The sequence below is a fragment of the Ambystoma mexicanum genome, chromosome 2p, assembly GCF_040938575.1.
Source record: "Ambystoma mexicanum isolate Mex_15411 chromosome 2p, UKY_AmexF1_1, whole genome shotgun sequence".
Taxonomy (NCBI): domain Eukaryota; kingdom Metazoa; phylum Chordata; class Amphibia; order Caudata; family Ambystomatidae; genus Ambystoma; species Ambystoma mexicanum.
This window is the reverse complement of record NC_090923.1, coordinates 598,620,385-598,638,743: the sequence shown is the minus strand read 5'-3', so window position 1 is coordinate 598,638,743 and position 18,359 is coordinate 598,620,385. Positions and strand designations below refer to the sequence as shown.

The window sequence follows — 18,359 nt, the reverse complement described above, 5'->3', positions numbered from 1 at the left end:
CAGCCCGTGAGGGAGGCATCCTTAACTATCGTTATCTCTGACCATGGTTGTCAAAAGGGTTCCCTCTTCCACAAATTCTCTTTGCAGGTCCACAGCAGGAGATCCTGCGCAACCTTGCTCGCGACTTGAAGCAGGTCAGTCATTCTGCTGGAGAACTGCGAACACTGAGACCTGCAGGCACATTGGAGAGACCTCATTCTCAGACAAGCGTCTGGCACCAGGAAAATACAGGATGCCAGGAGGCCGAGCAACCTCAACATAAAAATCGATGGCTGGAAGACGTTGGACATTCCGAACTTGTCGACCATCTTCCGAATGTGTTGAGCCCCCACGTCGGGTGGCGAGGCTTCCCTAAGGATTAATTAAGGACAATTAATTGAAGCTTTGGAGAAGGTATCATGTGGGACTTTCTGAAAGTGAGGGAGGAGCCCAGTCTGTGGAGAGAGTGGCAGGTGATGCTGAGCTGGTTTAAGACCTATTCGGGAGAACAAGGCCTGATCAGCTAATCGTACAGGAAGGGGCAGATGTGAATCCCCCACCTCCTGAGACTTGCTGCCACTACTGCCATCAACTAGGTGGAGCTAAGCCCGAAAGGCAGAACCCAAAACTGATAGTGAGAACTGCCAATGGCAAGCCTGAGGCCTGAGGTACTTCCTGTGCTTGTGATGAATAGGCTCAAGAAAGTAAACATCCTTAAGGTCCAATGATACCATCTAATCCTGAAGCTTAACAGCCTGAAGGATCTAAGAAAAAGTAAGCATTTTGTGCTTGTCCTTCCTGAGGAACTTGTTCAAGTATCTCAAATCTAAAATGGGTCTCAATCCTTCATCTTTTATGGGGATCAAGAAATAAGGGGAGTATTGTTAAGATGGATTTCTGAACTCTGCCCTGGTGGGTAGAGGTTCAGAAGCCCAGCCTAGTTTCTTGGAACAGGGTAACCTTCTGGACAAGTCAGACCAATCAAGGTAGCATTGGCGGCTGTCAGGACTAGGTCTCAGGAGGGGTGAGGGTGATCGAAAGTACACAATGAGCACACACAGTAAACACCACAAATGATGATCAGTCAGGTGTTTATTTCAAAAATACATATACATTTATTAAAGGCCTTTTAAATCAAACAAGATGAAACCACAGCAATATTAACAATACTAACATAACCTTATACTAGGGAACATATATAAAATAACTATTTGGCTAAAGTAATATTAAACAAGTAAATATACACACCCTGTAACAAAAGAGGTTCAGACGGTGCAAATATACAATTGTGCGTAAAATATCGATGTGCCAGGGGCTACCGGTAAGTGTTGCAAGTACTCACCGACCTCGAAACTTCACCAGTCAAGTCCAGTTCGCTTGCAGGTTCGAGAGTCCAGTAGTTGCGCGTCTCTCTGGCTTTCAGGGACTGCATTCCGGGACCTCAGCGCATGGCAGGACAGTGGCCTTTTCTCTGTTCCGGGGAAGGGATCGAGCCAGTTCCACTGCAGGGCACAGCAGCAAGGCACCCACGAAGCTCGTCACCACAGCGGGCCGACGGGTACTGCGTAGGCTGGGGTTCAGGCAGACTCCCCTAAATCCAGACCTAGAAATGCTAGGTGTGGAGAGTGCCTTCTCCCAAGAGCTTACGGTTCCCAAAGTCTCAAGTCAAAACTCGAGACGGCAGCGATTCCAGATCAAAGGTCCCTCACGAGCTGGTCAGTTCACTGGGCAATCCAGGAACACTTCGGAAGGGGCTTGTTTGCAGGTTAGGCAGGAGGTGCCGAGAGTAGTTAGTACCACTACCAATGGGTCATAGCGCCCTTGCAGGCCTTCTGTGATCAATGAGAAACAGGGGCTCTGACAGGACATGCCGCGCACCGTGGAAAGAGCTGAAAGGTCACTTTGGAAGGGTGGGAAACCCTGGAAGAGATGGAGGCAGTTGGAAGAAGGATCTCGGACCTGTTGGAGGTTGAACGGATAGGAAAAAGGTTGCAACTTCAGAAACTGTGGGAGTCTGGGATCAGCATTCATATTGAGAGAAGAGTTGTGTTATATGAGGAGGCCCTGGCAGGAGAGTATACCAAGCAAAGCCAAGTCTGTGAAGTAAATTGCAAATACCGAGAGAGGGAGTTCTCCTCTTGGCCTATAAAGAACTTGGTTATTCTTGTTGAACTTGTCTGAGGTGAAGCGAAACCTGTGGAAAGAAGCCATTCCCTGGAACTGAGAAAACGATCCATTTGGAACCTTTTTTGTTGGAGTAAGCTTTTACTTTTGGAACTTTGAACATTTGTGCATGTTCAAGGCCGAACCAATACCCTTAGCACCATAGAGTTACATTTAGAATATGAGGGCTAGAATAGGATTTCGGAAACAGGACATTTTGCTTTGGACATCTTGACGCAGGACAGACCATTAGTTTTTGGTTGAGACGGGGCAATATCTCCTAGAATAGGGACAGTGAGGCATTTTCCAACCCCTTTGTTTTGAATACAAGTTTACAGCATGAGTCCTCTGTGCGCGCGTCTCATTCCTGGTTCACCACAGATGATAAATATATAAAATGCACATTGCGCTTAATGTATGGGTTCAGTGCAAGGGCTGAGCGCACTAGGACTTATTTCTGAGCACATGCACTTCTTGTCTTACTGTTAGGGAGAATTCTCTGTTTAGGCTGAATTTCCTAACCTAGTGAGTCCCCCAGCAGCTTTGCTGGATTTTTGGGGTTTATTTTTTTTCTCTTGCCAAGAGTGAGACTCTTTTACCCTCACTCTTGGACATGATTTGAGTGTGTTCCTTTGACTGTTTGTGTTTAATGGGCTATGGGGTCTTTTACTCCATAGGGCTTCATGTGTTTTTGTGATGTGTGTTACACAGCACCCTCAATGCAGTAACACAGGGGTGTCAAAGTGGCCCCCCAGTATAGACTCCATACCCTGGGACTGACTACTGTCTCCCAGGGCATGTAAAGTCACCATTGACTTTACTAGTCTTGAATTCTGAACAGAACCAGTACAAACCATCATATTGTGGACGTACTGGCTGGGGCAATTCGATTGCCCCGGGGTCTGTTAGTCGAGGGGGCACGTCTCTGTCGCCCCTGATCAAGTTTTGGCTGGTGGCAGTAGATACTACTTTTTATATTCAACCGCAAACATTTCTCTATGGGATTTTCCCATTGTTCGAGGCTACTATCTTTATTTATTTAATTACGATAGCCGCGAACATACCGCCGGTTTATTTATTTTTTTTAACTTTTCTTTATTGGCAAGAAGCAGAGGTAGGCACGGTACATGTTACAGTAACAACATAGAGTACAAGTCAAAAGAGTAGGTGTCGAAGCAAAGGCGCAGCAAAGCAAGCACTCAAGCATATACCAGCAGGCCATTCATTCTACAGCATGGTCCATCCCCTGCCCCGGAGATGGGGGAGAAGACAGAAGCTCCAGGTCAACCCTTCTGTTCAGGTAGCCACAGAACTCGGTCCAAACATTTTTAGGTCTAGCATTCCCAGGCAACATGTTGATGTAGCCCTCCTCACATATTTGTGTCCAAGTGAGGGCTTTCAACCACATCTTTAGTGAAGGGGGGGGATCGCTGTTTCCAACACTGCAGAATGCACTTCTTGGCCACAATCGCAGCCACATTCAGGAATCTAGCAGCCCGCTTCGCGTCAGTCCCCTGCCAGAGCCCGAATAATAGAGACAGGGGGTCAGGGTCAATGCGGAATCCCACCATCTCAGAGAGAGCCCCAAACACCGCGTCCCAGAACGGAGCCAGTGCCCCACAAGACCAGAACATGTGTGCGTGGTCCGCATTGCTGGATCTACATCTCTGACAGGAGTGGGAGTGGTCCCGTGCAAATCTCCCAACCGCGTGAGGGTGTAATATAGGCGATTGAGCAACTTGTATTGAATGCATCTGACCCTGGAGTTGAGAGAAACCTTGCGTGTATGCATGCACATTTTGGTCCACATACCATCTGTGATGTCTAACCCCAGATCGCGGCTCCAAGCATCCCGGACAGCATGGGAGGGTTCGGCGGCTCTCGCCATCAACATTTTATACAGGGCGGACACTATGCCCCTGCCCCCAGCGGAATTCGCAATATAGCAAATCTCTGGGGACTCAGGGGGTTCTTCAGGATACGAGGGCCACATGTCCTGGACAGCCGCTCTGAGTCGAAAGTATTGCAGCAGTTCCAGAAAGGACTTGGAGTGCCCTGGCCCTCAGGTGTGAGGGGTGATAAATTTCCCATCGGGGAACAGGTCGGAGAATGATCTGTATCCCAGGTCCAACCAGTGACGCATCAGCAGCTTATCTTGTGTGGGGGTGAGGCCAGGGAACGACCATAAGGGAAGCCATTTATAGTACGGGGGGGAGTCGGAGTAGGGCATCAGAACCTGTCGCCACGCTCTGATAGTGGAGGCCACCGGGTCAGCGGGGGCGTCCGAGTGATACGAGTGGAAGAGGATAAGGGACATGACATTTACTTCCGCAGTCGCGAGTCTCTCAAGCTTAACATGGGGAGGAGGGTCCTGGTGGTGATACCAGTAAGTGGCGTGCTGAGCTTGTGCGGCTATCCAGTACTGAGTAAGATCGGGCGCATTGAAGCCCCCTTTCCCGTAGGGCAGAGTCATACATTTCCACTTCCTACGCATGGCACCGGAATGCCACAGGAAACGAGCGCAACCCGCGTGCAGGTCAGCAAAGTATTGTTTTCCGGGCCAGAGTGGGACATTAGCAAATATATATAGGAGCTTTGGGACTATGATCATCTTGATTAGGGACAGCCTCCCTGATAGTGAGAGTAGAAGGTGGCACCATCTTTTCATCCTAGTCTCAGTGTATTGCGCGGCCGCCCCATAGTTGTCAGCCAATAGAGAGGATTTCGAGAGGGACACCTGGACCCCCAGGTATTTGATGCCCTCGGGGGCCCACTTAAGTGGGAATTCGCATGCAGGTTGGGGAGTTGCGGGTGTGAGGGGGAAGATTTCCGATTTGGTGCAATTTATAGTGAAGCCCGGGGAGGTGCCAATTTTGATTATTTCACGAATGATCGGGTCAAGATGGACCGATGGGTCTCTAATGTACAAGAGCACGTCGTCCGCATAAAGTGATATGATCTCAGGGGTGTCCCGTAGCCGTATACCTTTACGGGTGTGGTTGTCTCTGACACTATTCGCCATGGGCTCGATAGCCATCGCAAAAAGGAGGGGAGAAAATGGGCAGCCCTGATGGGTCCCTCTATGAAGGGTGAAGGGAGCTGAAAGGTGAGAGTTAACCAGGACTCTGGCGACAGGGTTAGTATATAGCAGTTTAATGCAGGCCAACATGTATGGGCCGATCCCCATCTTCACCAGCACCGCCCACAGGTATTGCCATGAGACCATGTCGAACGCCTTTTGGGCGTCTAGCGTCACGGCAACCGCGTTGGCTTTGGGGTCTATCCTAGAAATAACGTTGAATAACTGCCGGATGTTTAATGCAGTGGAGCGGGCAGGGACAAAACCACTTTGATCCGGGTGGATCAGATATTTCATGATGGGGAGGAACCTGTTAGCTATGACCTTGGCGAAAATGTTTGTGTCGGTATTGATGAGGGTCTGTAGGAGCCGCATTCATCAAGAGGCTTACCCGGCTTGGGGAGCACAGTGATGACAGCCTCACGCAGGGTCTGGGGAAGGGTGGCCAGGCGCAGGGACTCGACCCAGACCTCATGAAGTCGCGGGGCAAGAAGGGCAACGTGCTCTTGATAGAATTCGGCAGTTAGGCCATCTGGGCCAGGAGATTTCCCCTTAAGGAGGGCGGAGATGACCGAGGCGATCTCGTCGAGGGTGAAGGGTGCATCTAATTGTTCTTTAGTAGCTAAAGATATGAGGGACATTGGGATGCGGTCGAGGAGTGCATCCAGGTCCTGCGGGCTGTGCTCCTGCTGTCGGGCATAGAGGGTAGCGTAGAAATATGCGAAGGACTCAAGGATGGACCGATCGGACCAGTGTCGCACTCCGTTATTGTCGATGACACTGTCAATCCGGGCACTGCCTCGCTCGGACCGGACAAGACGAGCAAGGGTGCTACCCGGCCTCTCTCCCTCCCCATACCTCCGGGCCGCAACTGGTCGGGCAAGGTATCTTATCTCGCTGAGGGCAAGGGATTTAAATCTATCCAGTTCAGAACGTATCTCTGCCAGCTTCGGTGGGGAGGGGGAGGCAGCGTACTCGCGCTCAAGCCCCCCAAGTCTAGACTCAGAGCGGCGTAAAGAGTTTCTAATATCTTTCAGGACCCCCGCCTCCCTGGAGATACACATGCCTCTGATGAAGACCTTGAATGCCTCCCATCTCACCCCATCTGTTGTGTCATGTCGTTTGTTAGTGTCAAAAAACAAGGTGATATCGGCGAGGATATCTGCCCTGAAGACAATATCCTGGAGCGCCTCTGACTTAAAGCGCCAGTTAGAGTGATGGGGGAGGGCCGGGTGCAGGGCTATGTCCAATGTGATCGGGGAGTGGTCGGACAGCGTGCGTGGCAGAATCTGTGTGGTAAGTGTTTTGGCCATGAGCCTGGCAGAGAGAAGGAAGAGATTGATTCTGGAGTGACTGTCATGGACAGAGGAGTAAAATGTAAACTCTTTAGACAAAGGGTAGAGTGCTCTCCAGGCATCGACCAGCCCAGCAGCCACCATGTGTGCATGGAGGCGGCGAGCAGCCCTGGACAACACCCTGGGTGCGGTTCCGGATCTGTCCAACTCGGAGTCCAGGATGAGATTCATGTCCCCCCCCCCCAAATAATTGGAACCCCGACATATCTTAGGAGGATGTCATTAATGCGATCAAAGAAATCAGGTGCATCGATACTCGGGGCGTAAGTGTTAACGAGCAGGCATTCAGTGTTAGCGAGGAAGCAGTGGAGGATCACGTACCTGCCCTCAGTATCTATACGGCTGGAGCGCAGGGAGAATTCCAAGGATTTGAGAATCAAGGTAAGGACCCCCCTGGACTGTGAGGAGTACACCATGTAAAATTTGTTGGGGCCCCATGCCGGAGCGAGAGAAGCCGAGAGATGAGCAAGGGAGTGGGTTTCTTGCAAGAGAAGTATTTTGACCCCGTGTCGCTGGACATATGCAGTAATCCTGCACGCCTTCGTGAAGTTGCTGAGCCCTCTGATATTCCATGACATCAACCTAACCGCCATTCAGTAGTGTTTTTAAGGGGGATTCCAGTAACACATGACATAGTCAGTTAAATAAGTATCAGTCACCCCAACAGTAACACGCTGCATCGGGCCATGAACCACTGCTATCTCGCCATTTTTACCATAACACCCCACAACTTAACCCCCCCCTCCCTCACTGCCACCCCCAACTCAGCAGTGCCCGTGTACCCACCCAGAAAACCAAAGCGAGCGTGCGAACCCCAACAGGGCACCCCACACTCGCGTGCCCAACAGGGGCGCAACCAGGGATCAAAACAAGCCAAACTCGGCGTTGCAGCTGCAGCGGGGGTCGCTGCTGCCGTGAGCCCGAATAATATGACTGATCGGTGGTATACACGGTATAGCGTACAGCAGAAAACATGGTGATTTTCCAAGAGACACCACAACATAGTACGATAGACAGAGGGTATAGAACTACAAGTCCCCAATGGTCGGTGAGATATACCGTAGTTCGTGCTCCAGTGTCACATATTAAATTTCAGGAGACATTACAACAAGTTACAGCAAACAAAGGATATGCAAGACAAGGGTTCATGAGATTGCGAGGCAAATGCAGATGGCGAGGAGGCCATCAGTACAGTAAGGGATTCAAGCCTCGGGGCAAGGCCAACCCGCTTAACCCTCCTCTGATGGTTCGTCGATAGGGGCAGGGAGAGGAATATGGGACTCAATAAATTTCACTGCCTCCTCTGGGACCGTGAAAAAGTACAACTTATTGCGGTGGGTAAGCTTCAGCCTTGCGGGGAACAACATGGCGTATTCCACCCTCCTCTCCCTGAGCAGTTTTTTCACACCATTGAATTGTCTGCGCTCCATTTGGACATTGACAGAGAAGGGAAAAATACGGATTGTCTGGGACTCAAATTTCAGTTCACCCTTCTCTCGAGCCAGACGTAGAATGTGATCCCTATCCCTGAAGCTGAGAACCTTGGCGATGATTGGTCTGGGGAAATAGCCCGGTTTGGGGCGGGGGGCCAGTGCGCGATGAGCGCGCTCAATAGTAAAAAACGGGGAGAGTTGAGGATTGCCCAAGAGGTCTTTCAGGAGATTTTCAACAGCATGTTCCAGTTTGCCCTTGAGGGCCGCCTCCGGGACCCCCACGATGCGGATATTGTTCCTGCGGGATCTGGACTCTAAGTCATCGCACTTCGCCTTGACCCGCTTCATATCGCGCACCAGGTCAGACACCGTGCTCTGGAGCGTGTGCACCACATCCTCATTGGCTTCTCCACAGAAGCCCTCCAAAGTGGTGCCATTCTGTCTGGGGTACTTAGGAGGGGTGGAGGGGGATTTAGGCACCCTGGACTGAGCTGCCTAGGCAACTCAACTCGCACTCCGTCCTGATTGGCCCAAGTGGTGAGCCGGCCGGCTCACCACTTAGCATGTTTGAGTGACAGCTAGCCTGAGTGAATGGGGGGTTTCTGTATAAAAGCAGGGCTTTGGGGACTGGAACTTCAGAAGTCACCACAGGACCTAAGAATCCGACGAGGGAGAAGCTAAGCCGACCTGCCACGACGACACCACCGGTGGAGCCCTGCTGGACCTTCTCACCACTTTTCCCAACGACAGAGGAGATCTCCCGCCGGAGAGTCTTCTTCCTTTGACTGGTGGGGATAACCAGTTCACCGTCTTTTCGCCTTCCCGACGCACCTCGTGGCCGCCTTGCCTGTGCCAAGCACCCCAGCAACCGGAATACCACGTTTTACCACGACCGCGAAATAAAGGGTAATATCTTTAACCGGAAAACTCCGCGGCTGGTTTCTTCCCTCCAAGTCGAGATCTTCACTTCCCCTGGACGACGCCGAGACTTGCACCCGCTGCCAGGAACAACTGCCACTGCTGGAGGATCCTTCCCACTTAAGGTACCGTGTTGCACCTGGCTTCCCTTGCCACCGACTGTACGGGGTAGATTTAGCCCCCGGCTTTCGAACCTGGGTGAGCCTGGAACACCCTGGCTAAACCTTTCTGAGCCTCTCTAAACTCTTTTCGAACTCTCTGCAAGACTTTCAAAGCCTAGTGTAACTGTGTGATCTTGGGCGCATTTGTGCTCTGCTCTCTCCAAGAGTGGGCTCAGCCTATGGACTTTGGCTCACAAGTGACTTTTGCTCTTCTGCCTTGCTAAAAGTGTTCCTAAATCTTAGAGTGGTGTATCTTCCCATATTCTGTCTTTTTCCCTCCCTTCTTCATGAACTTATTGGCGTGCCATCTATAGTTAAGTGCTCACCTCTGCCTGGAAATAAGTGGTGTTAACTAAGACTTGTCTGATAAGGAATAAGGGTTGTATATATTATAATAGTAACAGTGTTTAGAGTGTTTTACAATAAGAGTGCTGGAGTGTTTCAAAAAGTGTGTTTTTAAATAAATAATGATATACTTTGATACCAAAGCTCTGGTCAGTGTTTGCTTGTATTGTTGTATCTGAGTGCCTATTGTGTATACTTTGCATACTGCCTAACTCTTCTTGAGGGAAGTCCGACTGCTCAGCCACAGCTACCAGGTAAATCTGGGTGGTACAGACTGCTACCAAGTGGGTTTACTGCTAACACCTGTAGTCCTAAATCTTTTGCAGTGTTCCCAAAGGGAACTGCACAGGTTTCTGCCTAACACTCACACTCATTTAATTATGATGCAGTGTTTTGGCAAATTTGTTATTTCAACTATCAGTACGTTTTAGTAACACAACAAGCGGCAGTGTGCATGGGCAACTTGTCTCTATCCCTGGCTGGCTCATTGCTGTTCATGAATCACTGATGCAGTATCAGTGGTATAACTGGCATATGTATGCACAGCTCCCACTCTTCTGTGCTTCTACAGGTGGGGGCACTCAGAAGGAAGATGCAGGGCCATGTTAAGCTGGGCACTGCCCCTTTCTCTTCTGCTATGCAGCCAGCATAGGTGGTCTGGCATGTAGGTGCATGTCAGGCAGCCAACTCACTGAGTCTTCACCGCACGCATGTGACTGGAGTCAATACTGCAGAGTAATCAGTGCCATTATTGGAGTAGAGGGCACCCCACACAGGGAGTCATGATCCGCAGAACACGCCCCTTTTGGACTTCATGGTCCTTGTCACAACGGGGCTTGCACTCCTTGATACTCCCAACATGGCCGTCTAACGTGCAACATCTTCCTTGTCCTTACGTCAGATGTAGCGTATTTACAAATGGGCCGCGCCCCGCCGGCACGCTACTACAAGCAGCGACTAGACGTGTGCTCCGTAGTTCGCTACACTGTTGTCCTTGTTCCTGGACCTCCTAATTCCATTCCCATTACCCTCTTCCTTCCTCCTTGTTTCCCGGACTCGTGTGCTGTGTGCTTAACCTCTTGGTTCCTGGATCCCGGAGTGTCTGAATCTTGGAGCTCTGAACGCAAGCTGGAGCCAGAAGAGGCTCGCGCGGGCTTATACAAGACCAGGTCCGTGCGTAAGAAGACACCGCCCAAGAAATTCTACAAGGATCACTCCCAGGTGAGAAAGGGGGAATTCCGTGACAGTTTGAGACGCCAAACGACATGGAAGCGGCTGTTCAGGATCTCATGCGTGGCATGCAAGAACTAACGACCGAGGTACAAAATTTAAAGGCGGAAAACGCTGCTCTCAAACAATTAGTTCTATCCCGTGATTCTGCCACAGAGGAAAGCGTATTGCTGGGCGCCATTGTTGACAAATACGATGGGTCGGCAAAAACCCTTTGTGGATTCCTTGATTCTTGTTTGGTTCACTTTACTTTTAAGCCCTACTACTTTTCAACCCCTAGGGCTAAGGTTGGCTTCATAATTTCACACCTTTCCGGAAATGCTCTAACTTGGGCTACGCCCTTAGTCAATTCTGGTGATGCCCTCCTGGATGACTAGGACGGTTTCATACAAGCCCTTAAAAACATGTTTGACCGCCCTGAGCAGGTCTATAGTGCCCAGGAGCGCCTGCTAGACTTTCATCAAGGATCCCAGGATATGCTTACGTATGTAACCCGATTCAAGCAATTGACCAAGGAAGCTGACTGGTCTCCTGAAGCAAGTTTTACACTTTTCAGAAGGGGACTGAATGAGGAGATCAAAGATGAATTGGCCAGAGTGGCTCGCCCAAGCTCGTTACAGGCCCTTTTGGACCTTGCCATGGAAATAGATTTTCGTATCCAGGAAAGAAAGGCAGAAAAAAGGAAATCCAAAGTAACCCCCCCCCGAAGGCATCCTTCGAGATTACCTCCAAGACTGACACAAACCGAGGGTCAGCTACTGAACCAGAACCTATGCAGATAGGAGCCTTCCGTGGACCCATATCCCCGCAAGAAAGGATGAGAAGGATTCATACGGGGCTATGCATGTACTGTGCCTCAGATAAACACCTGGTTAGAGAATACCCTCTAGCCCCGCCTCGGCGTTCGGGAAACGCCAGCTCCCGATCCTAGATGGAGCAAGGCTTCGGGAGAGAGATGTTTGCTCCACGTCTATTCCATCCTTGAACTCTCCTGGCAAAACAGCCTAGTGATTGTACAGGCCCTTCTATCGCCATCCAAGAATAAGACCTACTCCATTTTGGCCTTGGTTGACTGTGGAGCTATGGGAGTATTCATTGATAAAGATTGGGTTACGTGTCACCACATTCCATACGAGACACGAAGTACCATGCAACCGGTGGAAGCGATCGATGGAAGACCCCTCACTTCAGGGCCTATAAGCCTGCAAACTAAAGAGATCCAAATTTCAATAAACCATCACCTGAGAAGATTTTACATCATTAAGTCTGCTCATTATCCCATGGTCCTGGGTATGCCCTGGTTACAGAAGCATAATCCTTACATCAACTGGGCAGCAGGATCCTTATTTCTTGGATCTGAGTTTTGTATGTCTCACTGTCTATTCCTGGAATCATCCGTGACACCTTCCAAAGAACCATCAATAGATCAGCAAGTTCCACTCATGGTTTCCAATATCGTATCGGTTCCAAAAGCCTATCAGAGTTATGCTGATGTGTTTTCAACTGCCATAGTCCAGGCTCTACCCCCTCACAGACCTGAAGACTGAGCCATAGACACAGAACCCTCAGCAGTGATTCCCTTTGGGAGAATGTTCATCCTATCCGAACCTGAAAAGAGAGCCCTACGAGAATACTTGGATACCAACCTTGAAAATGGCACCATAAAACCATCGAAATCCCCAGCTGGAGCCTCATTGTTTTTTGTTCCCAAGAAGGACACCAAGGAACTTAGACCTTGCCTCGATTATCGTGGATTAAATCAATGCACCCTCAAGGACCGCTACCCTTTACCTTTGATCTCGGATATCCTCGAAGCGGTGAGAGGAGCTGTAATCTTCAGGAAACTGGATCTCAGGGGTGACTATCATTTGATCTGTATCAGGGAAGGAGACGAATGGGAAACAGCCTTTCAAACACCCTTTGGACACTTCGAATATCTGGTAATGCCCTTTGGACTTGCTAATGCCCCTGCCGTCTTTCAACGTTTCATGGATAGGGTGTTCTCCGATATGCTGTTCATCTTCGTCATCGTCTACCTGGACGATATCCTGATCTATTCCAAGGACCTTCTAAGGCATGAAAAACATGTTAAGGCTGTCTCACAACGACTACGTGAACATAGACTCCTAGCCAAACCCGAGGAATGCCTGTTTAATGCGACCTCTGTTCATTACCTAGGATTTGACCTTAGTTCAGAAGGAATTGGTATGGATCAGTCAAAGGTAAAAGCCATATTATCCTGGCCGGCTCCCACTTCTGTGAAACAAGTTCAATCCTTCCTGGGGCTAACCAATTTCTACCGGAAGTTCATACCCACCTTTTCTGAGATTGTTCAGCCGATCATTGCACTCTTGAAGAAAGACACTCCCTTTCTCTGGTCTACACCTCAAGACAAGGCATTCCAACGTTTAAAGATAGAGTTTACTCAAGCCTCCATCCTAGCACAACCCGACATAAATTGACCATTCATAGTGGAGACGAATGCCTCTAACTACGCCATAGGAGCAGTGCTGAAGCAGGAGTTTGAGGACAAGATGGAACACCCCATTGCTTATCTTTCAAGAACTCTGACTCCCAGTGAGACACATTACTCTGTCCTGGAAAAGGAACTGTTAGCCATCCGTCAAGCCTTCACCGAATGGCGACACCTACTCCTGGGAGCGAGACATCCAGTCCAGGTCCGCACAGACCATCGGAATCTTCAAGATCTACAATCCTTGGAGTGTAGGAACAGTCGTCAGGCCCGTTGGGCCTTCTTCTTTGCCCAGTACCAGTTCCACATCCACCATGTCCCCGGATCACAGAACACAATTGCTGATGCCTTATCCTGACGTCCTGACTACGAAACAATTGAAGACCGGACCTATCCCAAGATGTTTCCCCACACGATTTTTGTAGCCCAAGCAGTCTGTCTCCTTGAAGAAATTCGGATACAAACCCAATGCTCTGAACTCTGGAAGGATATTTCAAGGAAGAATCAATGGAATCTAAGAATCAAAGAAGGATATTTGTTCAAGGATAATGCTCTAGTCATCCCCACAAAGAAATTACAACAAAGGATAATCAACCTCTGCCACGATACCCTTCATTCTGGACATCGTGGCATCACCAACACCCTCCGTTTTATACAAAGACAATTTTGGTGGCCTAGAATGAAGACAGATGTACAACTGTACATCCAAGCCTGCTCTATTTGTAGTCAGAACAAACACGATAACACGAGACCAGCAGGTCTCCTACTACAACCTACTCTACCAACATGACCATGGGAATTCATCGCTATAGACTTCATTGTGGAATTTCCACCTTCCAGGGGATACACGACTATCATGGTTACCACTGACTTGTTCACTCACATGGCTCACTTTACACCCCTGCATAAACTACCGTCTCATCAGAGCTAGATGGAATCTTCCTGGAACACATTTTCCGCCTACATGGACTTCCTTCCAAGATCATATCAGACCGAGGACCTCACTACGTCTCACAATTCTGGAAACATCTCTGTCGCATTCTGGGAATCTAACGCGCTCTCTCATCAGGTTATCATCCACAAACCAATGGAGCAACGGAACGTGTAAACCAGACCCTGGAACAATACCTTTGCTGTTTCGCCACTAAGGTTCAGGACGACTGGTCGCTCCTAATACCCGTGGCTGAGTTTGCGTACAACAATTCCGATCAGTCGGCAATCAACACCAGCCCCTTTTATTGCAATCAAGGATTCCATCCATCAGTGTTACCCTCTGTTCTTCCACATCCCACACCTGTTCCTACCGTTGACTCCTGGATGGAAACACTCATCAATGTACACAAGGAAGCCAAGGAACACTTAGAGAAGGCCAGAATATGAACTAAACAAAATGCTGATTCTAAAAGAAGACCAGGGCCTTCATATGCAGTTGGTGATCAAGTCTGGTTGTCCTCGGAGCTACTACCCCGACACTTACGGCCAAACAAACTGGCCCCCCGGTACTATGGTCCCCATTTCCCGTCAAGGAAATCATAAATCCTGTCTCATACCGACTGAAGCTACCCCACTCCTTGAAGAAGATTCACCCAGTTTTTCACACTTCTTTATTAAAACCCTACATCCGATCTTCCCGGAAATCTTGCAGACCCCTCCGGTGGTGGTGAACGACCAAGTGGAATATGAAGTGTCCCGAATATGCGATTCCAGGTATAAACGGGGTCAGCTTCAATACCTGGTTTAATGGAAAGGATATCCTCCAAGTGAAAGAACCTGGGAACCAGCTTCTAACCTGAATACCCCTCGATTGCTCAGAAGATACCATCTCATACACCCGGGCAAACCCGGTGGAGCGAGTCTTCGGAGGGGGCATGCTGTCATGATCCGCAGAACACGCCCCTTTTGGACCTCATGGTCCTTGTCACAACGGGGCTTGCACTCCTTGATACTCCCAACATGGCCGTCTAACATGCAACATCTTCCTTGTCCTTACGTCAGACGTAGCGTATTTACAAATAGGCCGCGCCCCCGCAGGCCCGTGCGTCTCAATGCTACTGCAAGCAGCGACTAGACGTGCGCTCCGTAGTTCGCTACACTGTTGTCCTTGTTCCTGGACCTCCTAATTCCATTCCCATTACCCTCTTCCTTCCTCCTTGTTTCCCGGACTCGTGTGCTGTGTGCTTACCCTCTTGGTTCCTGGATCCCGGAGTGTCTGAATCCTGGAGCTCTGAATGCACGCTGGAGCCAGAAGAGGCTTGCACGGGCTTATACAAGACCAGGTCCGTGCGTAAGAAGACAACGCCCAGGAAATCCTACAAGGATCGCTCCCAGGTGAGAAAGGGGGAATTCCTTGACACAGTGAGGACAACAAAGGAACAGTGAACCAGCCAACACCAACACAAGGGCAATGCCAGGGAAAAGCCACTGCCGATGATGGGTGCGTGTGCAGAGTGCGGACTAATACAGGAAATTCGTGCTGCATTGTTCGACAGGCCTGCTCATCAGTTCAGTAATTATTTTGTCTGCATTTCTTGATCAATTTATCATAAAGAAAGGCAAAAGCATGCTTGGTCCATTTTCTGTAGCTAGATAGTCTAGATAATGTGTTAGAACAAGCAGTTAAACATGTGCTGTCACATTTAAAGACAACTATTATGAACTGTAATTTCATGTTATTTTGACTGGTATTTGTAAATCGAACATCTGCCACGGGTAGTGCATCCATCAACCAAACAAGCCAGTGGGAGTAGCAGCGGCAGCCACAAATATGTTGACAGTGTGGGAAGCAGCAGTAGAGGGAGTGGCAGCAAGCTGCTCCCCAACGTTGCAGTTGATTTCATGAAATATTCAGGTGCTAGCAACTATTTTATTTGTTAAAAACTAAGCACTGCATGGAAGTCGAATTGATGCCTTGCATAGAGGCAGTTAAAACTTAAATCTCTTGGTGTAGGTTCGATAACTCCAGAGACAGGCTCCCAGCCAGATGGAAGCAAAATACACTAGTAGCACATTTCGTTTTCCTGACCTTGGTCTGATCACTAACCGCCTGCTCCTATTCTTTACTGCTCATTAACACTACTTGCACCCAGTAGCCAAAGTGGGAAATGTCAGTGACAATTGTGCAATATCTTGAACCATTGTTGCTAAAGTGCTGTTTCATAGGTTTCCCCAATTGTGCCACAGAGGACAGCCAGATATTTTCTAGTGTTCCTGTGCCTTACTCTTACTCATTCTTTGTGTTGAGCGACTTAAATGAGTAATCCTTATGTAGTCGGGAGTAGTTGGGTGAAGCCGCAGATATTTCTTGTCTAGCAGTATATGTGTGCACTTTTTCCCATATAATTAACCTTTTAACCATTTGCTCGTTTAGATAAAGATAACTGGTTAACGCTTATGAAGATAAATTAAGGGGCCTTGATGATTGTCAGGGCAAATGGTTTAAACAGTAGTCTCTGGAATACTGCGAGAAGACACAATTAACACAACAGTTTAGTTATGTGCAGGGGGAAAAATAAAAATGCTTGCACTTTTTCATTCTGCCGACCTAATCACTCAAGAAAATGGCATCACTGGAGGATGTCTCTTATTCTCAGCCACTCCAAACCTCTGGCAGTACCAGAGACAAAAGGGTGGTTTGGCTGATGCCCCAATTTCCCTTTCTACTCATTCTTAGCTTGTCAGTCCCCTATCTTCACACTTGCACACTTTAAAGGGGCATGTTCAGTCTAACCTTTCTCATAACTCTTTTGGTGTTTCCCCCCCTCAAAGGTATTCTTTCCAATCTTCTTCACCTCAACATCCCTTATGTGCCAAGTCATTCACTTACCTTCTGGTCTGATATACTGCTGAGACCATCCGGAAGGAGTCGGCTATGTTTTGGGGTTTCTCCATTTATGGTCAGAGCTGCCAGAATTGCCACTTTCCGGTGGCAATAGTCAATCAGATCTAGGACTGCATCTTCAGCGGCTTCGCAGACCTCCTATGAGAAGAGAGAGCGATAATTTAAGTGTTCTTAGAGAGAGAGTAGTTGCAAATCGGTCTACACAGAGCAGTCATGATAATGGATCTTCTAAACAAAAATTGGTTGCAGCTAACAGATTCAGACGCCGGTAGGAAGAATTGCTGAGGACAGCGATGCGTGAAGAGAACAGAAACTGCTAATGGGAAAAGTGGTATATGGTGTAAGTGTATGGAGACCTTGAACTACTGGGAAAAAGAAATAGTGGGTATGGAGGATGGGCAGAGCAGGAATTTCTGAAGCCATACACAAAAAGAAAATAAGGAGAAAGGGCAGAAACCGATGATGAAAGGGTGGGGCAGACATGACAAAAGCACAGAGAAAGGCTTACGATTGCCAGCTCACAAAGGGTTTTTATGAAATGTTAGTCTGAGGATGTAGGAAGCCAGATGGGCTGAAAATGGCAGCATTTATTTGATCTGCACGATAACTGTCAGGTTCCAAATTGCAGAGGAGCTTAAAGGAAGGGCTTCGTGGATAAAGATTGCTGCAGAGATACCAAGAGTGAGGTTCCCAAATTTGAAAGAGCCCATAGCCATTAAAATAGACGTGCTTCCCAATACCCCTGCTCACAGTCATGGGAATTGGAAATGGAGTGGTGCCAAGCTAGCCTTAAACCACAGCTCTCTATTCTATGATACAAGAGGGCATGTGGCACAGTGCCTGCAACCATACAGAGTGAATAGGATGCAGAGGAACACTGAAAGCTGGCTGAGTTGGACTGGGGGCTGCCTTCAACAGCCTCTTCATTTGAGAAATGAGGCACATAGCAAAAACAGCTAGATGGAGTGGCACCCAGCGGGAAACAAAAGATGACAGTGCCCCCAGCACCCAACAATAAGCAAAATATGTGAAGAGAGGCAGAACTGATTACAACTAGAGCCCCAGAGTTTCAATCCTCCCCCAGTCTTGTCAAATGTACTCTGAGGCTCAAAGAAAAAAAATAGTGCGGCAGACATGATGGAGTGCTTCTTGTTTGGAAATTATTAAAGGAGAGTAATTTGGTTATCGTGGCACCGACGTATAGAGTAATAAAATCTGGTGTGGACCTAGGATGCTTAGTCTGGGTTTAGAGGGCACTGTCTCTGGAGGCGTGAGAGCTAGATTTAGGCACTTACCGCGAGCCGTGAGAGCAACATGCGTCGTCGGGGGATCTGTTGCTGTAATGGTAGCTGTAGCATACAGATGCAACCTGAATGGCTAATAAG

The 18,359-nt window shown here is 48.8% G+C and overlaps 1 protein-coding gene across 1 annotated transcript in view; it reads right to left on the bottom strand.

Annotated features, from left to right (window-relative positions):
• Window positions 1-18,359, bottom strand: part of ZMYND10 (zinc finger MYND-type containing 10) — a 1,281,921-nt gene that overhangs the window by 652,544 nt on the left and 611,018 nt on the right. Inside the window, exon 5 of the mRNA XM_069644108.1 lies at window positions 16,960-17,112. Coding sequence (XP_069500209.1) covers window positions 16,960-17,112 — 153 coding nt within the window. The remainder of the gene's footprint in view (window positions 1-16,959; window positions 17,113-18,359) is intronic.